The 23,445-nt window shown below is 46.6% G+C and overlaps 1 protein-coding gene and 1 long non-coding RNA gene across 5 annotated transcripts in view; one reads left to right on the top strand and one right to left on the bottom strand.

The window, feature by feature from the left end:
• The window catches only part of NUB1 (negative regulator of ubiquitin like proteins 1), a 98,758-nt gene that overhangs the window by 36,040 nt on the left and 39,273 nt on the right, over positions 1 to 23,445 (bottom strand). For all 3 annotated transcript variants that reach the window (XM_044294458.1, XM_044294459.1, XM_044294457.1), the window contains exons 6-8: positions 15,569 to 15,763; positions 2,605 to 2,693; positions 973 to 1,079 (exon numbers count right to left, since the gene is read on the bottom strand). In XM_044294458.1, coding sequence (XP_044150393.1) covers positions 973 to 1,079; positions 2,605 to 2,693; positions 15,569 to 15,763 — 391 coding nt within the window. The remainder of the gene's footprint in view (positions 1 to 972; positions 1,080 to 2,604; positions 2,694 to 15,568; positions 15,764 to 23,445) is intronic.
• The window catches only part of LOC122938737, a 43,193-nt gene continuing 20,894 nt past the window's right edge, over positions 1,147 to 23,445 (top strand). For both annotated transcript variants that reach the window (XR_006390052.1, XR_006390051.1), the window contains exon 1: positions 1,147 to 1,240. This is a non-coding gene — a long non-coding RNA (uncharacterized LOC122938737). The remainder of the gene's footprint in view (positions 1,241 to 23,445) is intronic.

Below are 23,445 nucleotides of genomic sequence, written 5' to 3'. Positions count from 1 at the left end.
ACTTGCATTCCCCATGTATTAACAATTCTGGAGTATCTATTCTCAAGACTCTAGGATGTGTCTTTATGATTTGTTCCTTTATTATTCCTGTTAGAAGTTGTGAATGAATTGCTAGGAGTTTGAAATTACGGTTCAGATGGGGGGGGGGGGGGGGTCCCTGGACAGTCTGACACTGTCAGCACTGATTGGATTGTGTCAGACTATCTAGGGACATGCCCCCAACCCCCCAACTGGAATCACCCATCTGGACCTTCGATGCAAACTGCTAATACATTTGTAAACTTCAGGAATAATATAAAAGGAATGGCACAACATAGAGTCGTAAGCATGGATACTCCAGAAATGTTATTACAAAGGGGACACGACTAGTTACTAAAACAGGCATGCCAGAAGAGGTTACAGGTCCTCTTTAAAGTGCCCATGATTGTATGTATTTTGTGGTCCGCAAAATGCAGATCCATTAAATATGGATGATGTCCGTGTTGCATCCATTTTTTACTTTTGCGGACCTATTGACTTCAATGGTTCGTGGCCAAGCATAAGACATGTTCTAACTTTTGCGGAACGGATATACGGGTGTGGAAAGCGCATGGATCATCCGCGTGCTTTCCGCATCCGTATGTCAGTTTCTTATACTTGGCCACAAAAAGAGGGCCACGGACCCATTGAAGACAAGGGGTCCACCAGAAAAAAAACTGATGCAACGCGGACATCAGAACGTCATCCGTATTTTGTGGATTTAAAAAGGACATACGGTCTTGTGCATGAGGCCCTAGATAAATAGAAAGGAAAAAGACTGCAACATATCTGACACAATGCAAATATGAGACAAAAAAGAAGCTATCTAAATACCTTCTTAGATATCACCACAGCCCATTTGGGACCTGTGATTTATCACTATGCCGCAGGGATGAAAAACATTACTGAGAAAAAAACGAGCGTGTAAACAGATAAGAGTGAATCAGCTCTTACCAGAAGTGTTTGTCTGCATCCAGCAAAAACGGCAGTGCTAAAGCATATTCTGTTCTCTTCAGGAATGCTCGTCCCCTTTCATGATATCCCATAGCCAGCATGAGCGCCTGGGGGCAAGAGGTTGTGCAACACAACAGTCAGAAATCTGCATCTTTACACGGGGGGCTAAGTGGCAAGAAAACCACAAACTGAAGAAAAAAAAGGAAAGGCAAAAACTGCAGAGATGGATTCTAGAGGGGGATTTAGATCTGTCACGCAAGGTTCAGAGGTAGGTGTCTGCCAACCCTGAGCACTGGCATACTGGGTGATTAGTCTGTCAGTCACTTCACTGTATAAAACTGCTACAAGTGCTAGAATAATAATACATAGATGATAACGTATTGCATCTCACACTGGAGATGTTGGACATGTGATAAGTGAGGGATCCTTTTACTTATGTTCAAGATAACACATCAGACGTCTTACACACACAGGCTTCATCAATCCTGGGCCTCCGTATTAGCGGGCATTCACACGACTGTATCCATATTTTGCGGATTAGCATGTCCGGCCCTTTGTAAAAAATTACTATTTTTGTCAGAAAAACTGACAAGTATAGGGCATCTTCTATTTTATGCAGGGCCGTGGCACGGACATACGGAAGCAGACAGCACACTGTGTGTTCACTTCAAAATGAATGGGTTCGCATACCCAAAAAATTGGGATCGGATGCAAACTGAAATTACGGCCATGTGAATGCCCCCTTATACTGATGGCTCTTTACCCCTACATAACTCACAACAGATTTTAAAGAGGACAAGTTCTCTCTTTTGGCTTGCTTGTTTTATTAAATAATTGTATTTGGAACATCTTCCTTAGAGCTGTATGTAGTGCCATTCCTCTGTTACCACTCCTGTAAATATACAAGTAAACCAGACTGGGTGTTTCCAGTTAGCAGTGTGTCCCTATACAATCTAACACTATAAAATTGTTGCTGACAGTTTGCACTGACATGCTCCTTGGGAACGCCCACTTGTCAATGTATTCATATACAGTATTTGTAGGAGAAATAACAGAGGAACTGTTATTTCCTGGGAAATGTAATTACTGAAGCATAAACGGGAGGCCAACGGGTCCTTACACAATTAATACCCTTGCCCCCATGTCTCACTCACGCCCTGGATGCTAGGTTATATAAAGAGGTATTTTCGCTGACTGCATTGAATGGCTACTAAACCAGACCTAAAGAGACTGAATTCTAAATTCCTGTGATTATTACACAAGAGGCACTGAGTATTCGTTATGAGGGCGTCTAATGCACTGGGAAACACTGGGGGAGATTTCTCAAAACTGGTGTAAAGGAACACAGACTTAGTTGCACATAGCAACCAATCACATTCCTCCTTTCATTTTTCAGAGCTCCTCTGGAAAATGGAAAGTGAAAGTTGCTATAGACACCTAAGCCAGTTTTCCTTTACACCAGTTTGATAAATCTCTCCCAGTATGTCCCCTTGTAATGTCACAATCATACTTTGGTTTCAGGGTTCTTAATAAAGACTTCTTGATATTGTTAGATAAAAATGTTACAAAAAAAAAAAAAAAGTGAATTATTTTTCTTTTCAGTTTCATTCATCTTTTGCAGGCTGACCCTACCTTTTTTGCTGCTTTAGGCATATTAATTGAACGTCCAGTTTGGTTTGCAATTTCCAGATACGGAACTGTATCGGTGTCCGAACTCTCCCCTGGTGAAAGATGTTATTTCATGAGTTATCACTTATACTGTACTCAGTTACAGTCTGCGTTATATACACTTCACAGCAGCATTCAAAGTTCTGCTGTTTACTACAGGACACAAAGAAAATGCACAAACAAACGTTACAATTTAGCGGAGCTCTGTAGTGGGAGTTACAAATGCCTGGTGTAAAAGCTACAGCCTAGAATGAAATCTTTGCAGACAGATGGTGATGTGTATTAAAACCGGTGTATTAAATGCAGATCTTACTCTATCTCCTGCTGGCATCAAGTGTTCCATTGTTACAGTGGAGGCCTGTGGCTACCGCTGCGTAACTCACTGGTTCCAGGTTTGTGGCAGCACTCCTGGGTGGGTCTAGGGTCTCACAGCTAAGTGCTGTGGACCCCAACCACTAGAAACAATAAATCAGATAGTCCCCCCCCCCCCAACTGACTCTCCCTTCTATCCCTGCCTAATCATGCCTCTCCCTCACTGACCCTAACCTACCTGGAGGGTGATGGGTGCCGACGGGGGGATCGCAGGAGCTGGTGCAGAATGGTGCAGGAGCAGCAGCAGGAAGAGGAGGGGAGAGAAGAGCGCCGGGAGTTTAAATCTCCCGCCTCTCTCCCTGCACCAATGAGCACCAAGGACAGCACCGCCACCCCCAAATGCTCGGACTGTGATTGGTGGTGTGAATTGACCTGCGGTTTGCTGTGATCGCCGATGCGGGGGAAGTCACATGAACCCCCCCGGCGTTGTGACAGGATGCCCGCTGAATGATTTCAGCGGACATCCTGTTCCGATTAACCCGCGCCACACCGCAATGTAGTTTTAAAGTTATGACGTATGGGTCCTTAAAGGGCTTCTGTCACCCCACTAAACCGTTTCTTTTTTTTTTTTGTTTACTTATAATCCCTATACTGCGATTTATGCCTACATAATCTAATTAATCATTTTGGTTCAGTAGATTGTGTTAAAAACATGCTTTTAAAATAAGCAAATTACCTTGCTACCAGCAAGTAGGGCGGCTACTTGCTGGTAGCAGCCGCATCCTCCGATCCTAAAGACGCCCCTCCTCATGTTGATTGACAGGTCCAGGGAACGGGATCGTTCTCTGCTGGCCCTGTTTGCATTCAAAATCTCGCGCCTGCGCCGTACCTGTCTTCAATCGGCGCAGGCGCACTGAGAGGCGGGCACTCACTCGGCTGCTCCATCCTCAATGCGCCTGGTGTAGATGTGACGTCATCGGCGCAAGCGCATTGAGGGTGGAGCGGCGAAGCGAGCGGCCGCCTCTCAGTGCGCCTACGCCGACTGAATACCGTTACGGCGCAGGCGCGAGATCTTGATAGCAGACAGGGCCAGCAGAGGACGATCCCATTCCCTGGCCCTGTCAATCAATATGCGGAGGGGGCGTATATACTGCGATTTATGGATCTTTAGGATCGGAGGATGCGGCTGCTACCAGAAAGTAGCCGCCCTACTTGCTGGTAGCAAGGTAATTTGCATATTTTAAAAGCACGTTTTTAACACAATCTACTGGACCAAAATGATGAATTAGATTATGTAGGCATAAATCGCAGTATAGGGATTATAAGTAAACAAAAAAAAAAAAAAAGGTTTAGTAGGGTGACAGAAGCCCTTTAAGGACTCGGCAAACACGGCGTACCGGTACGTCCTAAGTCCTCAAGGGGTTAAAGGGGTTATGCCATGATTGATGTAAAAAAAAAATATTAAATTAGACATCATATATAACATAACAATACCTTTCTAACAAAGATAGAAGGGGGGGGGGGGGCATGTCCTTTCTGCAGTAGCTCTCTCCCTATCACACTTTAGGGGTTTGTGTCCTTACTGCTGCACCTTGTTGAAGATTTAAACTGAGTGTGTGTGACCACCTCAGTGAGATGAAGGGAGAAATAAGAAAAAGGACAAACAGCAGGTGGCACTATACCAATTTTATTGAATAGCTCAGTGGCTATTGTGGGGATTCGCTCTGGTAGGCAGGGTAAGCGAACGCAGTACAGAGGCAAGAACACGGTAGTAACGAAAAAGTCAGTGTTTATTCACACAACAAGGAAAAATAACATAAACACTTGGCAGAGTCCTGGTGTTAATGCACACCACAGAAAATCCCCATGTTATTTCACATGGCCAAAGTCCACAGAACTCAAGACGAACACGTCACCTGAATATCCACAGCCGGCTTTTAGGGTGCCTGGCTTCCGGCTGGTGGCTCTCATGCAGCTCCCCAAAAACACAGAGCCTTCACAGCACCACTTTTACTTGGAGGAACATACCACACCCAGCTGAGCTGCTGGCTGGGTTTTTAAACCCCAGCCCAAAACCTGGCCTGGACGCGGGGAACAGCCACCCACCCTGCTCTTTGGCTGCTCCCAATAAGAACCGGCCCGGATCGGCTTTTCAGCCACACTAAGAATAAAACAGTGTCAGCGAGCACTAGCTGCTGCTGACACATAAAATAACCGGTTCTTATCTCACCGGGGCCAGGAACCTCGGTGACACGTACCTTCCGTCAATGACGGACCCTTGCACCTTCCTACATACCTCCCCCCTTTGTTCAACCCTGAGGGGGTGAACACACGCCAGACAGTGTACTCGGGACAGGGCATCCGCGTTTCCCTGTAACCGGCCTGCCCTGTGTTCTACTGTGAATTTGAAGTTTTGCAGCGACAAGAACCACCTGGTGACCCGAGCATTCCTCTCTTTGGCCTGGCTCATCCACTTGAGAGGGGAGTGATCGGTCACCAGACGGAATTTCCTCCCCAACAGATAATAGCGGAGAGACTCGAGTGCCCACTTGATGGCCAGGCACTCTCTCTCCACTATACTGTACCGGGTCTCCGCTGGAGTGAGCTTACGGCTGAGGAAGACAACGGGATGCTCCTCCCCGTTGACTTCCTGAGACAGTACAGCACCGAGGCCTACTTCGGAGGCATCAGTCTGGACCACAAATTCCCTCTTGAAGTCGGGCGTCACCAAAACCGGGGACCCACACAGGGCCGACTTCAAAGCGGAGAAAGCCTCTTCCGCCTGGTCATTCCAGCGGACTATCACGGACTTCCGTCCCTTTAAAAGCCCTGTCAACGGAGCCGCTAAAGTGGCAAAATGGGGAACGAACCTCATGTAATAGCCCACCATTCCCAGGAATGACCTGACTTGTCTAGAGGTAGCAGGTCGGGGCCAATTCCGTATCGCCTCCATTTTGCTCACTTGAGGTTTAATGACTCCACGTCCAATGACATACCCAAGGTATTTAGTCTCCTCTAACCCTATTGCACATTTCTTTGGGTTAGCTGTTAGTCCCGCCTTTCTAAGGGAGTCCACTACAGCCTGTACTTTAGGTAGGTGACTTTCCCAGTCGGTGCTGTGGACAACGATATCGTCCAGGTACGCCGAAGCGTATCGACGATGTGGACGGAGTATAATATCCATTAGCCTTTGAAACGTGGCGGGAGCGCCATGTAGACCAAAGGGTAGTACCTTGTACTGATAAAGCCCCTCTGGCGTGACAAAAGCCGTTTTTTCTTTGGCAGCCTCTGTCAAGGGTACCTGCCAGTACCCTTTGGTGAGGTCTAACACAGAAAAATACCGGGCTTGGCCCAACCTTTCAATAAGCTCATCCACTCGGGGCATGGGATACGCGTCAAATTTGGACACCTCATTAAGCTTGCGGAAGTCATTACAGAACCTCAGTGTCCCATCTGGCTTGGGTATTAACACTATCGGACTGGCCCACTCACTTTTAGACTCCTCAATGACATCCAGCCGCAACATAAGTTGCACTTCCTCCGAGATGGCTTTTCGCCGAGCCTCGGGTACTCGATATGCTTTTAACCGGACTTTTGCCTGAGGCTCGGTGACAATGTCATGTTGGATTACGGAAGTACGTCCAGGGAGGTCTGAGAACACATCCGTGTTCCGACTAACAAACTCCCTGGTTTCCTGAGCCTGTTTAGAGGAGAGGCTGTCAGCAATTTTTACTGTGGCAACCGCTTCCCTTGCATCAGACTTAGGAGCCGGAACCTCTTGTCCAAGAAAACCCGGTCGCGGGCTGTCTTCCGTACAGGTTTCCCTATCCTTCCAAGGTTTTAGCAAATTAACATGGTAAACCTGCTCCGGCTTTCGCCTCCCCGGCTGGTGTACCTTGTAATTTACCTCTCCTATTTTTTCACGCACCTCGTAGGGCCCCTGCCACCTGGCTAGGAACTTACTGTCCACTGTCGGCACGAGAACCAAAACCCGATCACCCGGGTTAAAGTTCCGGACCCGAGCCTGCCGATTATAGATCCGACTCTGGGCTCGCTGAGCGGCCTCCATATGTTCCCTGACAAGAGGCAAAACGGTCTCTATCCGCTGTTGCATCTTGGTAACATATTCCAGGACGCTTTTATGCGGAGTGGGTTGTTCTTCCCACGCCTCTTTGGCTACGTCCAACAAGCCACGAGGATGTCTGCCATATAGCAATTCGAAGGGCGAGAACCCAGTAGAGGCCTGGGGCACCTCTCGCACTGCGAACATGAGATAAGGCAGAAGAAGGTCCCAATCCTTTCCATCTTTGGTCACCACCCTTTTTAACATGGTTTTTAGAGTTTTATTAAACCTTTCCACTAGTCCATCCGTTTGTGGATGGTACACAGACGTCCGTAACTGTTTTATACGCAGCAACTTGCAGAGTTCCCTCATGACCTTGGACATAAAAGGGGTCCCCTGGTCAGTCAGGACCTCTTTAGGTAGCCCCACTCGGGAGAACATCTCCATTAGCTCTTTGGCTATAAGTTTTGCAGAAGTATGTCGCAGTGGCACGGCCTCCGGGTACCGAGTAGCGTAATCAAGGACAACCAAGATGTGTTGGTGTCCCCTGGCGGACTTTGGTACAGGACCTACTAGGTCCATAGCGATTCGCTCAAACGGTACCTCAATGATCGGGAGGGGTACCAAGGGACTGCGAAACAGGTGCTGGGGGCTCGTTGCCTGGCAGGTCGGGCAAGATTTACAGAAGTCGTCCACCTCTTTAAACACACTGGGCCAGTAAAACCGTTGTAGTATCCGGTCCTGGGTTTTCTGCATTCCCAGATGACCCCCGAGAACATGCTGGTGTGCTAACTCTAACACGAGTTTGCGATAAGCCTGAGGCACCACTAACTGTTCAATGGATTCACCTCGCAGCTGGTTTACCCGATACAACATATCCTGATGGACCACAAAACGGGGGAACACCGACTCTGCCCCTGGTTGTTGTGGTTCACCATCTATTATTAGCACATTTTCCCAGGCCCGGGATAAGGTTGGATCCCGGTGTTGCGCGGTACCAAAATTACCCCCAGAGACATTGAGGTCTGCCAGCTCAGGCCCCGGCGGCAAGTCCTCCATGTCTCCCACCATTACACTCAGTGGGGATGTCTCCTCCTCTTCCACCGAAGTGGCGGTCACCCCTACCGCGGGACCTTTAGACTCAGGTTCCCAGGGTTCTGGTCTCCCCCCTGAGCCAGGCCATTCTGCTAGGGTTACCCCTGTATCATGCACATCAGTCACTCTCGGAACCGGCCACAGTGCCGTGAAACCCGGGAAGTCTCTCCCTACTATAAGTTCATAGTGGAGGTGGGTTGCAACAGCCACCTCGTGGATCCACCGGCCGGAAACCGTAGACAGAGACACCATAGCAGTAGGATAGTCTTTTAAGTCCCCATGGATGCACATGACTCCAACCTTACGGCCGGTGTACTCAGCGGAGCGTACCAGGGAAGCCCTTACCAGGGTCACCAGACTTCCTGAGTCCAACAGAGCCTCCGCTGGAGTGTCTCCCACCTCAACCTGGCACAGGTGGTTCAGAGGCTCCGAAGCACCCACTGCACACAGTTTCCTGGCATATAACGATTGACGGAAGCCACAGTTTGTGTCCATGGGTTCCCCCTGACGTGGACAGTCCGCTCGAACATGACCTGGCTCCCGACACCGCCAGCAGATTATTGGAGCGGGGTCCACAGGGGTTATATCTCGGGCAGGTTTGATGGGCACCGGTTGTTGGGTCCGGGGTGGAGAGTTACGGGATCTGACTGCCCCCCTCCCAACAGAACCCCCCTGTAAGTTTCGGGTAGCCTCATAGCGCTCCACCAGGTCGACCATCTCCAGCGCATTCCCTGGGGAGACCTGGCCAATCCATTGCTGGAGAGGGGGTGGCAGAGCCCTCCAGAACCTGTCTGCTAATAACCGGTCCAACATAGCAGTGGGGCTCAACACGTCAGGTTGTAGCCACTTTTGTAACAGGTTAAGCAAGTCATAATACTGGGGTCTCACGGGCTCCGCCGGGTTGAACCCCCACTGATGCACCCGCTGGGCCCGGACCAGTACATTCACCCCCAGTCTTGCCAAGATCTCCCCCTTTACCTTTGGGTAGTCGGCTGCTTGATCGTCAGGCAAGTCAAAAAACACCCGCTGGGACTCTGACGTCAGAAACGGAGCGACGACCTCAGCCCACTGGTCTTGGGGCAGCTTTTCCCTGGTGGCCACTTTTTCATACATCGCCAGGTAGGTCTCGACGTCGTCTGCAGGGGTCATTTTAGGGATCGCTGCACGTACTGCTTTCCGGACATCATGTACGCTTGGGGTTGCTCCTGCTGACTGTAATGCCATTACATGTTGTAGCAGCAACTGGTTGGTCTCCTGCTGCTGCTTATTAGCCTCGCGTTGCTGCAGGTTAGCTTCCACGAGGGCCTTCATAACAGCCTCCATTTTGTCTCTTGACACCGGTTTAAATCTAGCCGGCTTGATAAATGACATACAACCGTGAGAGAGAAAAAAAAATTCGGCTTCCACGCCAGCCTCACTGCGCTTGCCCGCTCCAAGCCACCAATTGTGGGGATTCGCTCTGGTAGGCAGGGTAAGCGAACGCAGTACAGAGGCAAGAACACGGTAGTAACGAAAAAGTCAGTGTTTATTCACACAACAAGGAAAAATAACATAAACACTTGGCAGAGTCCTGGTGTTAATGCACACCACAGAAAATCCCCATGTTATTTCACATGGCCAAAGTCCACAGAACTCAAGACGAACACGTCACCTGAATATCCACAGCCGGCTTTTAGGGTGCCTGGCTTCCGGCTGGTGGCTCTCATGCAGCTCCCCAAAAACACAGAGCCTTCACAGCACCACTTTTACTTGGAGGAACATACCACACCCAGCTGAGCTGCTGGCTGGGTTTTTAAACCCCAGCCCAAAACCTGGCCTGGACGCGGGGAACAGCCACCCACCCTGCTCTTTGGCTGCTCCCAATAAGAACCGGCCCGGATCGGCTTTTCAGCCACACTAAGAATAAAACAGTGTCAGCGAGCACTAGCTGCTGCTGACACATAAAATAACCGGTTCTTATCTCACCGAGGCCAGGAACCTCGGTGACACGTACCTTCCGTCAATGACGGACCCTTGCACCTTCCTACACTATACAACATTTTTTTAATTAGATGCAATAACAAAAGTATTCAGATCCAGGTGCTGGTTTCAAAAATGTTGAATATTTTTGGTGGCAAATCCCCTTTAAGACACCTTCCCCGGTAGGAGGGTGTCTGAGCAATAGGTTCTTTAGATTGCTAGATCCTGTAAAGGAGTCCTTAAAAATATTTTTAGGGATTTAGGTCAAAAGCTTAGGGCAAAGACCTCAAGGGTAGTATTTTCCAAAATACTACCGGTACCACAAGCTACACAAGAAAAGCAGCGGAAGATTAGGGAGGTTAACAAGTGGCTCAAGAACTAGTATAGGAAGGAGAGGTTTGAGTTACTGGAGAACTGGGCCGACCTCTCTGTTGGCTACAGGCTCTATCATAGGGATGGGCTGCACCTTAATGGGGAAGAGGCAGCTGTGCTTGGGGAGAAGATGGCTAGAAGGTTGGAGGAGTGTTTAAACTAGGGACTGGGGGGGAGGGTAATTACGTTATAGGATAGGAAGTGCAGATAGAGACCGGGGGCAAGGTAATGGGACTGGGGGAAAAATGGAAGGAGGGACTAGAACAGCTCAAAAGGAAAAGTGTGGGGTACAAAATATACATAAACCTCTTAAATGTATGTATACTAATGCCAGAAGCCTAACTAATAAAACTGGGGAACTGGAATTAGTGATGTGTGAGGAGGACTATGACATAGTGGGAATAACTGAGACATGGCTGGATGATAGCTATGACTGGGCAGTTAACGTACAAGGTTACAGCCTGTTTAGAAAGGATCGTCAAAACCGGAGCGGGGGAGGGGTCTGCCTTTATGTGAAGTCCTGTCTAAGAAAATATAAGTGAGGGACATGAACATGTGGAGTCACTGTGGGTAGAAATACATGGAGGCAAAAATAATAATAAATTACTAATAGGAGTTTATTATAAACCGCCTAATTTACCAGAGTCCACAGAAAATCTACTACTAAATGAGATAGACGAGGCGGCAAATTATAATGAGGTGGTTATTATGGGGGACTTCAACTACCCAGATATAGACTGGGAAACTGAAACTTTTACATCTCATAAAGGAAACAGGTTCTCGGCAATAACCAAAAACAATTACCTCTCCCCGCTGGTTCAGGACCCGACTAGAGGGACAGCCATACTGGACTTGGTATTAACCAATAGACCTGACAGAACAACAGACGTGCAGGTCGGGGACACCTGGGAAATAGTGACCATAAAGTAATAACCTTCCAATTATCATTCAAAAAAAGTTTTTCTTCAGGGAGGAACAAAAATACCAAAACTTCAAAAAAGCTAAATTTAGCCAACTAAGAGAGGCCATAGCATTTAAATCACTAAAACAGGAGGGTAACGAGGAAGCACTGAAAAACTATAAGGAAAAATGTTTTATATGTAAAAAACAAATAAAAGCAGCCAAACTAGAGACCGAGAGATTAATTGCCAAAGAGAGCAAAACTAACCCTAAAATGTTTTTCAATTATATAAATGGTAAGAAATATAAATCTGAAAGCGTCGGCCCTCTAGAGAGTAATAAGGGGGGAGTTGCAGAGAGCGATGAGGAGAAAGCAAAGCTATTAAATCGTTTTTTCTCCACTGTATTCACTGAAGAAAATAAAACGGTCAGATGAAATGCAGAATGTAAAAGTTAATTCCCCATTAAAAGTGCCCTGTCTGACCCAGGAAGAAGTACAGCGGTATCTTAAGAATTAAGTAATGTCATAGCCAGACCCTTATTTCTGATATTAAAGGACTCTATACTGACAGGGAGCGTTCCACAGGATTGGTGCATAGCTAATGTGGTGCCAATATTTAAAAAGGGTCTAAAAACAGACCACGGAAACTATAGGCCGGTAAGTTTAACATCCGTTGTGGGTAAACTGTTTGAAGGTTTTCTAAGAGATGCTATCTTGGAGTACATCAAGGAAAATAAGCAAATAACGCCATATCAGCATGGCTTCATGAGGGATCGATCATGTCAAACTAATTTAATCAGCTTCTATGAGGAGGTAAGTTCTAGACTTGTCAGAGGTGAATCAATCACTGTACCACATTTGACACTGTACCACATAAAGGGTTAGTATATAAAATGAGAATGCTCGGACTGGGAGAAAATGTCTGTATGTGGGTAAGTAACTGGCTGAGTGATAGAAAACAGAGGGTGGTTATTAACGGTACACACTCAGATTGGGTCACTTTCACTAGTGGGGTACCTCAGGGGGCAGTATTGGGCCCTATTCTCTTCAATATATTTATTAATGATATTGTAGAAGGCTTGCACAGTAAAATATCAATTTTTGCAGATGAAGAGGACAGTATACTGCTACAGAGGGATCTGGATAGATTGGAGGCTTAGCCAGATAAGTGGCAGATGAGGTTTAACACTGACAAATGTAAGGTTATGCACATGGGAAGGAATAATGCAAGTCACCCGTACATACTAAATGGTAAAACACTGGGCAACACTGACATGGAAAAGGAACTAGGAATTTTAGTGAACAGCAAACTAAGCTGCAGAAACCAGTGTCAGGCAGCTGCTGCCAAGGCCAATAAGATAATGAGTTGCATCAAAAGGGGCATAGATGCCTGTGATGAGAACATATTCCTGCCACTTTACAAATCACTAGTCAGACCACACATGGAGTACTAGGTACAGTTCTGGGCTCCTGTGAACAAGGCAGACATAGCAGAGCTAGAGAGGGTACAGAGGAGGGCAAATAAAGTAATAACTGGAATGGGGGGACTACAGTACCCTGAAAGATTATTAACATTAGGGTTATTTACTTTAGAAAAAAAGATGACTGAGGGGAGATCTAATTACTATGTATAAAAATATCAGGGGACAATACAGAGATCTCTCCCATCATCTATTTATCCTCAGGACTGTGACTGTGATGAGGGGACATCCTCTGCGTCTGGAGGAGAGAAGGTTTGTACACAAACATAGAAGAGGATTCTTTACGGTAAGAGCAGTGAGACTATGGAACTCTCTGCCTGAGCAGGTGGTGATGGTGAGTTCACTAAAAGAGTTCAAGAGGGGCCTGGATGTATTTCTGAAGTGTAATAATATTACAGGCTATAGCTACTAGAGAGGGGTCGTTGATCCAGGGAGTTATTCTGATTGCCTGATTGGAGTCAGGAAGGGGAAAATTGGCTTCTACTCCACAGTTTTTATTTGCCTTCCTCTCGATCAACTTGCAGGATAACAGGCCGAACTGGATGGACAAATGTCTTTTTCGGCCTTATGTACTATGTTATTATGTAAAGGTGTGCTGTTTCTGTTGTCTGCCCGTGTACAGACTTTCTGATGTTTTCTGGATTGTGACTCTCCGCTGCCTGATCGGACCTGTGCCTGATCATCGAAATGACCCTTCGCTGTCTGCCATGAACACAGACCGTTTACTGTGCTGCATGTACAAGTGTTAAAGGATGAGAACCAGGGGACTGCCAGGTTAATGCCTTTAGGAGTAGCCCAAAGTCAAATCTGTCTGTTGACACATTTACTAAAATTCTTAGGCCAATTTGTGGTGTAAAAAAAGTTGCACGACTCCTTTTTGCAACAATATTTTGTAGCACGGGTATAGGGAAAAATCATAATACATTAGTAAGAGCCTTGTATTAACTTTGTCGTAGTTTTATTCCGGACACCTCTTGCCATGTTTGCTGTGCTGCTGACCGACCTCTGACCTGCCCCCATTATAGTCAATGGGGCCGGAGCGGACTTCCGGCGGCACGGTGCACTAGCGGCAGCACGGATCCGGCAGGCTGTTCCCCCACTGGAACAGCCTGACAGAGAAGGTTGGCGCTAATGTGAAAGTAGCCTAAGACTCATTTATAGAAGAGAAAAAGAAGTAAGAGCATGTTCACACAACAGATATTTCAAATGGAAAAATCCGACAGGCTCATCTTTAATACACAAATAAGTGTTTTCTCAGGTTATTTTAAATCTCTTCAGTCTCTGTAAAGAACAGGGAATTAAATTGTTAAAATGTCAAAAACTGAAAAAGTTGCCGCCAATGAGGATTAAAAAAGAAATAATCGGAGTCGGAACACATCGAGTAGGAGCCGTCTCGAGCAGTGCAGAACACTCTGTTGTCGCTGGAAGCATGTACATGTTTGGTTACTTTGTGGCCTACAAAGCCAAAACAACAGAAAGACTTTCAAAAAACACATGATAAAGTAGTGCGAAAACCTGCCCGACACAACACGTTTTTACGAGTAATAAAGTAATAACTGGATACTGACTTGCCCCGGGGTTAAAGGGGTTGTACGAGTTATAGAAAACCTCGGACAGCACCAATAAATGACCTAAAATAATAAAAGAAGCCATGCTCATCCCTTTTCTTGACAGCTTCTTCCAGCTCTGCGCCCAGCTCCTTCCAACTTCTGGCGTCATCTTCCTGGGTGCAGTGGTGATGTTCTGTGCACATAGGTTTGCATTGGCCACTTCAGGGTATACATGCATGGGGCAGATTCGTTGCAGGAATTTATGTAACTGCCTCAATAATCTGAATGTGACTCGCAGCGATCCATGCACATAACTACAGAAACAAGCCCATTCAGAGTCAGTATGGAATGGATTTTCCAGTCACAAAAACATCTGTCAACAAATCTGCCACATGGGAACATACCTTTGGGCTGGTTGCGCACGATGCGCACGATGTATGCCGCTCCGGGATATATGACCCGCTCGCAGACCGTATGTCTCAGGGGGCATACGGTCGTGTGCATGAGCCCTTAGAATGAAGTTCGATACGCTCAACACTACTGACGACACATTCCCTTAAACTCAAGCCATTCAGTGATAGGGAATAAGGCTTAGGACGGCACCGACTCAGGGCTGGAGGCTTTGCTGAACAGCTGCAGGCAGTGAAGAGACACAGAATCTTCCCTCCTCATCCTTTTCTTTGCCTAAAACTTGCTTAGCTTATGTATATATTGCTATATACTTTTTTTTATAACTCGGACAACCCCTTTAAGGTCTGGAGTTACTACGGTACATGATGAGTTCAAAGGTCATTCAGACCATATCCGAGTGTGCCTAAGCCAATAGGGTAAAAGGAGAGATGTGCTGAGACTATCACCATCCATTTACCCGTTTCCTATCCAAGCCTCAATCAATACAATTGAGGGCAAGCTGCCCATGGCTTTTTATGTGACATATTGTAATTAACTATAAATTTTCAGGTTTTTAACGTTTTTTAAGGCAGTTAAACATAGACATTTACAGACACCTTAATAACAATGAACACAGTTGGCTGCAGCCCTGCCACTTCAACACAGAAATAAACAGTTTTCACGAGTGTGGGTGTCCTTTTTTGACCCCAACTGGCACCACTCTAACTCATGACGGCAGGTTAGCAATCACTGTCTAGAGGGCTCATGGCGTAAAACTATCTATATCCAAATAAGACAAGACTACCTCTCTCTGCCAGGATCTCCAATCCTTTTCTGGTGCGCATCATCTTCTTCTTCACACTCTCATCCTTTTGTGCCTGTTCTTCTATCGCCTTCTCTTCATTGTGCATCCGCTTCCTTGCTTCTTCCTCAGTGTAGCTGAGCTCTAGGACTAAAACCTTGGAGTTGTGGCAAACACCTTGCTCTTGTAGGGTCTTATCTGAAGGAATAGAATAAAAAAGTTAAATCAAATTATGAAATAATGGGAACCTTGTACATGCATTTCTCTGCCCAATCTGAAGGCAGCATAATGCAGTGACAGACCCTGCTGCTCAGTCCTAGACACCCACAAAGGTAAAGGTGTTTTCATCTCCTGCTACGCTACAAATGTTCGTTTGTCGGTTGATTTGCATCCTTCATCAGGATAAAAGACACCCGATTATCAGCAGCACATTTCACAGTGTAATCAGCAATCTGCTGCTGATAATCATTAGAAGTGAATATGAGAGGAACGACTGTGGTACCAATCATTCCTCCCCTATTCACTGAGCACTAGCCTATGTAATAGGCCAATAAAAATGGGCGCCGATTGTTGTGTTCATCTGTCCGAACATGGCGTAGGCAGACGTCACCTTGAGGTTCCTAATATTGGATCTCATTCTTCTGTGATTTCATACAGCAAACAACTGTTCACTGGAAGTTTAATTGCCTATTGTTGGTGGCTCTGAAGTTAGAGAAGGGGGTCCACAGACGGGTTGTCTCACTTCAGCAAATGTCTTTTATCATGTAGAGAGAAATGAATACATGCCGCTTACTACTGTATTGCTATTGTCCATATTGCCTCCTTTGTTGTCTTGATCCATTTTTCCATCACATTATATACCTCTTGTTTCCATGGTTACAACCACCCTGCAATACAGCAGTGGTGGTCGTGCTTGCACCCTATAGAAAAAAGCGCTGGCCTCTCTGGGTCCGCTTTTTCCTATAATGGGCAAGCACAGCCACCGTGCAGGGTGGTCATAACCATGGAAACAAGCATTGTAGAATGTGATAGAAAAATTTGTATAGCCAGCAAAGGAAGCAATATGGACAATCACAATACATTAGTAAGTGCCTTGTATTAACTTTCTCTACATGATCAAGGCAATTTGTTCACGTGAGACAACACCTTTAAAGGGAACCTGTCACCTGGATTTTGGGTATAGAGCTGAGGACATGGGTTGCTAGATGGCTGCTAGCACATCCGCAAAACCCAATCCCCATAGCTCTGTGTGCTTTTATTCTGTAAAAAAAACGATTTTATACATATGCAAATTAACCTGAGATGAGTCAGAGCTTGAAAATATGACTCTTCAAGTCACACAAGTAAGATATGACTCTTATGTTAATTTTCATAAAAGGCGGGAAGTACAAAAATGATGAATACTTATTGAATTCGTCTGCAAATGAAATTCAAGGTGTAATTTTAAAAATATTGAGACATGGACACAGTTCTAATATTTTTGGCTCTATACACCACCACAATAGATTTGAAATGAAACAAACTAGATGTGCTTTAACTGCAGACTGTCAGCTTTAATTTGAGGGTATTTACATCCAAATCAGGTGAACGGTGTAGGAATTACAACAGTTTGCATATGTGCCTCCCACTTGTTAAGGGACCAAAAGTAATGGGACAATTGGCTTCTCAGCTGTTCCATGGCCAGGTGTGTGTTATTCCCTCATTATCCCAATTACAATGAGAGATAAGGCTACTTTCACACTTGCGGCAGAGAGATCCGGCAAGCAGTTCCGTCGCTTTAACTTCCTGCCGGATCTGGCAAGACGTATGCCAACTGATGGCATTAGTAAGACTGATCAGGATCATGATCAGTCAAAAAAATGCATTGAAATGCCGGATCCGTCTTTCCGGTGTCATCCGGCACAACGGATCCGGCATTTACTTTTTTCACATTTTTTTCGGTCTGCGGCATTCCGGTATTTTGAATGCCGGATCCGGCACTAATACATTCCTATGGGAAAATATGCCGGATCCGGCATTCAGGCAAGTCTTCAATTTTTTTCGCCGGAGATAAAACCGTAGCATGCTACAGTTTTCTCTTTTGCCTGATCAGTCAAAATGACTGAACTGAAGACATCCTGATGCATCCTGAACGGATTATTCTCCATTCAGAATGCATGGGGATATAACTGATCAATCATTTTCCGGTATAGAGCCTGTGTGACGGAACTCTGTGAAAGTACCCTAAAAGGTCCAGAGTTCATTTCAAGTGTGCTATTTGCATTTGGAATCTGTTGCTGTCAACTCTCAAGATGAGATCCAAAGACCTGTCACTATCAGTGAAGCAAGCCCTCATTAGGCTGAAAAAACAAAACAAACCCATCAGAGAGATAGCAAAAACATTAGGTGCGGCCAAAACCACTGTTTGGAACATTCTTAAAAAGAAGGAACGCATCGGTGAGCTCAGCAACACCAAAAGACCTGTAAGACCACGGAAAACAATTGTGGTGGATGACCGAAGAATTCTTTCCCTGGTGAAGAAAACACCCTTCACAACAGTTGGCCAGATCAAGAACACTCTCCAGGAGGTAGGTGTATGTGTGTCAAAGTCAACAATCAAGAGAAGACTTCACCAGAGTGAATACAGAGGGTTCACCACAAGATGTAAACCACTGGTGAGCCTCAAAAACAGGAAGGCCAGATTACAGTTTGCCAAACGACATCTAAAAAAGCCTTTACAGTTCTGGAACAACATCCTATGGACAGATGAGACCAAGATCAACTTGTACCAGAGTGATGGGAAGAGAAGAGTATGGAGAAGGAAAGGAACTGCTCATGATCCTAAGCATACCACCTCATCAGTGAAGCATGGTAGTGGTATTGTCATGGCGTAGGCATGTATGGCTGCCAATGGAACTGGCTCTCTTGTATTTATTGATGATGTGACTGCTGACAAAAGCAGCAGGATGAATTCTGAAGTGTTTCGGGCAATATTATCTGTTCATGTTCAGCCAAATGCTTCAGAACTCATTGGACGGCGCTTCACAGTGCAGATGGACAATGACCCAAAGCATACTGCAAAAGTAACCAAAGAGTTTTTTAACCCTGGGTTCACACCTGAGCGTTTTACAGCGCGTTCAAACGCGCTGTAAAACGCTCAAGACATGAAATCCAATGCTTCCCTATGGGAATGGTTCACACCTGGGCGTTTTACAGCGCGTACGAACGCGCTGTAAAACGCCCGACGCTCAAACAAGTACTTGAGCTTCTTTGGGGCGTTTTGACGCGCGTTTGTGGCCATAGGACACTGCAGTCAATGACACAAACGCGCGTTTACTATTACAAAAAACGCGCATAAAAACGTGCGACAAAAACGCGCGTAAAACGCGCGTTTGCGCAACGCTCAGGTGTGAACCCAGGGTAAGGGAAAGAAGTGGAATGTTATGCAATGGCCAAGTCAATCACCTGACCTGAATCTGATGGAGCATGCATTTCACTTGCTGAAGACAAAACTGAGGGAAGGGAAAATGCCACAAGAACAAGCAGGAACTGAAGACAGTTGCAGTAGAGGCCTGGCAGAGCAGCACCAGGGATGAAACCCAGCGTCTGGTGATGTCTATGCGTTCCAGACTTCAGGCTGTAATTGACTGCAAAGGATTTGCAACCAAGTATTAAAAAGTGAAAGTTTGATTTATGATTATTATTCTGTCCCATTACTTTTGGTCCCTTAACAAGTGGGAGGCACATATGCAAACTGTTGTAATTCCTACACCGTTCACCTGATTTGGATGTAAATATCCTCAAATTAAAGCTGACAGTCTGCAGTTAAAGCACATCTAGTTTGTTTCATTTCAAATCCATTGTGGTGGTGTATAGAGCCCAAAATTTTAGAATTTTGTCCATGTCCCAATGTTTATGGACCTGACTGTATATGTTTAGGGTAACACAATGAACATTTAGAAACGCTCAATGAAGGTAGCATAGTAGAGGTCACAGGCTCCCTTTAAAGCAGGGGTGTCAAATTAATTTTCATTGAGGATCACATCAGCATCATGGTTGCCTTTAAAGGGGCGTTTATAATTGTAAGAATGTAAATGCTCGGCCACATTGCGTAACAGCTGCTGCATCCAAATATCTCAGTGTAGCAGTGCTCCCTTAAAAATAAATGGAGTCGCAGTGCAACCTGCACATTTGGCACATCCGCAACCCCAGAATGGCAAAAAATCCAACCACTTATTTTTTGCGATTCTAGGGTTGTGGTGCACCACGACCCTATTCATTTCTATTGGAGCACAGTTACACTGCGATACAGTGATACATGGGCGTGACAGCTGTCGCACAACAGAGTTCGCCATTTAGCCGAACCCTAAATGTAAAACCTGAGACACCATATAAGGCCCCTTTCACACGAGTGAGTTTTCAGCGCAGGTGCAATGCGTAATGTGAACGCATAGCATCTGCACTGAATCCTGACCCATTCATTTCAATGGGTCTGTGTACATGAGCGTTTTTTTCACGCATCAGTTCTGTGTTGCGTGAAAAACGCAGCATGTTCTATATTCTGTGCTTTTCACGTAGCCCTGGCCCCATAGAAGTTAATGGAGCTTCAGTGAAAAATGCATTGCATTTTTCATTGATGGTTGCTAAGAGATGTTGTTTGTAAACCTTCAGTTTTTTATCACGCATGTGAAAAACGCATCAAAACGCATTGCACCAGTGCAGAAAAAACTGAACAACTGAGCACAATCGCAGACAAAACTGACTAAATTTGCAAAATGGTGCGACTTTGACTAAACGCACCTGGAGCCAATCAGTCACGCTTGTGTAAAAGAGGCCTAACACTCCTGCAAAAGACAAAGGCCTCCTGCACACGACCGTTGTCTGCACCCGTGGCCGTTGTGCCGTTTTCCGTTTTTTTTCGCGGACCCATTGACTTTCAATGGGTCCGTGGAAAAATCGGAAAATGCACCGTTTTGCAGCCGAGGCCGTGATCCGTGTATCCTGTCAGTCAAAAAAATATGACCTGTCCTATTTTTTTGACGGACAACGGTTCACGGACCCATTCAAGTCAATGGGTCCGTGAAAGAACACGGATGCACACAAGATTGGCATCCGTGTCCGTGATCCGTGGCCGTAGGTTGCTTTCATACAGACGGATCCGAAGATCCGTCTGCATAAAAGCTTTTTCTGATCTAAGTTTTCACTTCGTGAAAACTCATTTCCGACAGTATATTCTAACACAGAAGCGTTCCCATGGTGATGGGGACGCTTCTAGTTAGAATACACTGCAAACTTGGTACAAGACTGCCCCCTGCTGCCTGGCACCACCCGATCTCTTACAGGGGGATATGATAGCACAATTAACCTCTTCAGGTGCGGCACCTAAAGGGGTTAATTGTACTATCATATTCTCCTGTAAGAGATCAGGGCTGCCAGGCAGCAGGGGGCAGACCCCCCCTCCCCAGTTTGAATATCGTTGGTGGCACAGTGTGTGCCCATCGCCCCCCCCTTCCTCCCTCTATAGTTAAAAATCGTTGGTGGCACAGTGTGTGCCCATCGCCCCCCCCTTCCTCCCTCTATAGTTAAAAATCGTTGGTGGCACAGTGTGCGCCCACCATTGCCCCCCTCCATCTTCCCCCCCCCCATCATTGGTGGCAGCGGAGTTCCGATCGGAGTCCCAGTTTAATCGCTGGGGCTCCGATCGGTAACCATGGCAACCAGGAAGCTACTGCAGCCCTGGTTGCCATGGTTACTTAGCAATAGTACAATAGTAGAAGATTCATACTTACCTGCTTGCTGCTGCGATGTCTGTGACCGGCCGGGAGCTCCTCCTACTGGTAAGTGACAGTTCTTTAGCAATGCACCGCACAGACCTTTCACTTACCAGTAGGTGGAGCTCCCGGCCGGTCACAGACACCGCAGCAGCAGGCAGGTAAGTATGAATCTTCTACAATTGTACTATTGCTAAGTAACCATGGCAACCAGGGATGCAGTAGCTTCCTGGTTGCCATGGTTACCGATCGGAGCCCCAGCGATTAAACTGGGACTCCGATCGGAACTCCGCTGCCACCAATAATGGGGGGGGAGGGGGGGGAGATGGAGGGGGGCGAAGGTGGGCGCACACTGTGCCACCAACGATTTTTAACTATAGAGGGAGGAAGGGGGGGGGCGATGGGCACACACTGTGCCACCAACGATTTTTAACTATAGAGGGAGGAAGGGGGGGGCGATGGGCACACACTGTGCCACCAACGATTTTTAACTATACAGGGAGGAAGGGGGGGCGATGGGCACACACTGTGCCACCAACGATATTCAAACTGGGGAGGGGGGGGGTCTGCCCCCTGCTGCCTGGCAGCCCTGATCTCTTACAGGAGAATATGATAGTACAATTAACCCCTTTAGGTGCCGCACCTGAAGAGGTTAATTGTGCTATCATATCCCCCTGTAAGAGATCGGGTGGTGCCAGGCAGCAGGGGGCAGTCTTGTACCAAGTTTGCAGTGTATTCTAACCTGAAGCGTCCCCATCACCATGGGAACGCCTCTGTGTTAGAATATACTGTCGGAAATGAGTTTCACGAAGTAGCTCATATCCGACAGTATATTCTAACGTAGAGGCGTTCCCATGGTGATGGGGACGCTTCAAGTTATGTTCGGGTGTCCGCCTGGCCGCGCGGAGGCAAGCGGATCCGTCCAGACTTATAATGTAAGTCAATGGGGACGGATCCGTTTGAAGATGACACACTGTGGCTCAATTTTCAAACGGATCCGTCCCCATTGACTTGCATTGTAATTCAGGACGGATCCGTTTGGCTCCGCACGGCCAGGCGGACGCCAAAACGACTTTTTTTTCATGTCCGTGGATCCTCCAAAAATCAAGGAAGACCCACGGACGAAAAAACGGTCACGGATCACGGACCCACGGACCCCGTTTTTGCGGACCGTGTAAAAAAACGTTTGTGTGCAGGAGGCCAAAGAGTGAGAAATGGAGTATAAGGCCCCTTTCACATTAGCGAGAATTCGCTCATGTGCAATGCGTGATGCGAACGCATTGCACCCGCACGGAATCCGGACCCATTCATTTAAATGGGTCTGCGTACATGAGCGGTGGTTTTCACGTATCACTTTTGCATTGCGTGAAAATCGCAGCATGTTCTATATTCTGCGATTTTAACGCAATGCTGGCCCCATAGAAGTGAATGGGGCTGCGTGAAAATCGCATCTCACCCGCAAACAGGTGCAGATGCGATGCGATTTTCACGGATGATTGGTAAGAGATGTTGTTTGTAAACATTCTGTTTTTCATCACGCCCGTGCAAAACGCAGTAAATCGCATTGCACCCGCGTAATACAAACTGAACATGATCGCATACAAAACTGAATGGCTTTGTTAGCAAAATAGCGCAGTTTTCACTGAACGCATCCGCAACACATCCGGACATGCTCGTCTGCAAGGGGCCTAAGGGTCTGGAAGACATAATGAAGAGAACTTACCACGAGGAGTATAGTGGATTGAGCAGAAGCATAATGGTGTCTAGCTCTGTATGGAGCGAGTGTGGATTGCGGACAGCTGGCACCCTAAAGTAGGGACTGCACCTGCCCAGGGTGGAGAGGTCCCCAGGGGACAGTGGTTAATGCACTATGTACGCAAAGTGCTGCAATAGTACTATGCATTAGTAGGCCGTCTGAGCCAAAACAGCAGGCGCTAGCGCCGTAGTGTGTGTACTAAGCCGATATATCTAACAGAGCCCTGTACTAGAAGAGACATTTGGCACAAGCTCCACATTTAGTGTGGGTGCAAGCACAAAGCACTGGTTATGTCCTCCAGAGAAGGTGAGAGCAGGTCCTTCTACGTCCAGATCTTGCGAGGGCCTCATAAAATGATGAAAACCCAACATGTC

This window comes from Bufo gargarizans, chromosome 5 (assembly GCF_014858855.1).
Source record: "Bufo gargarizans isolate SCDJY-AF-19 chromosome 5, ASM1485885v1, whole genome shotgun sequence".
NCBI classification, from domain to species: Eukaryota; Metazoa; Chordata; class Amphibia; order Anura; family Bufonidae; genus Bufo; species Bufo gargarizans.
The sequence above is the reverse complement of the archived record's forward strand: the minus strand, read 5'-3'. Positions and strand labels throughout refer to the sequence as shown.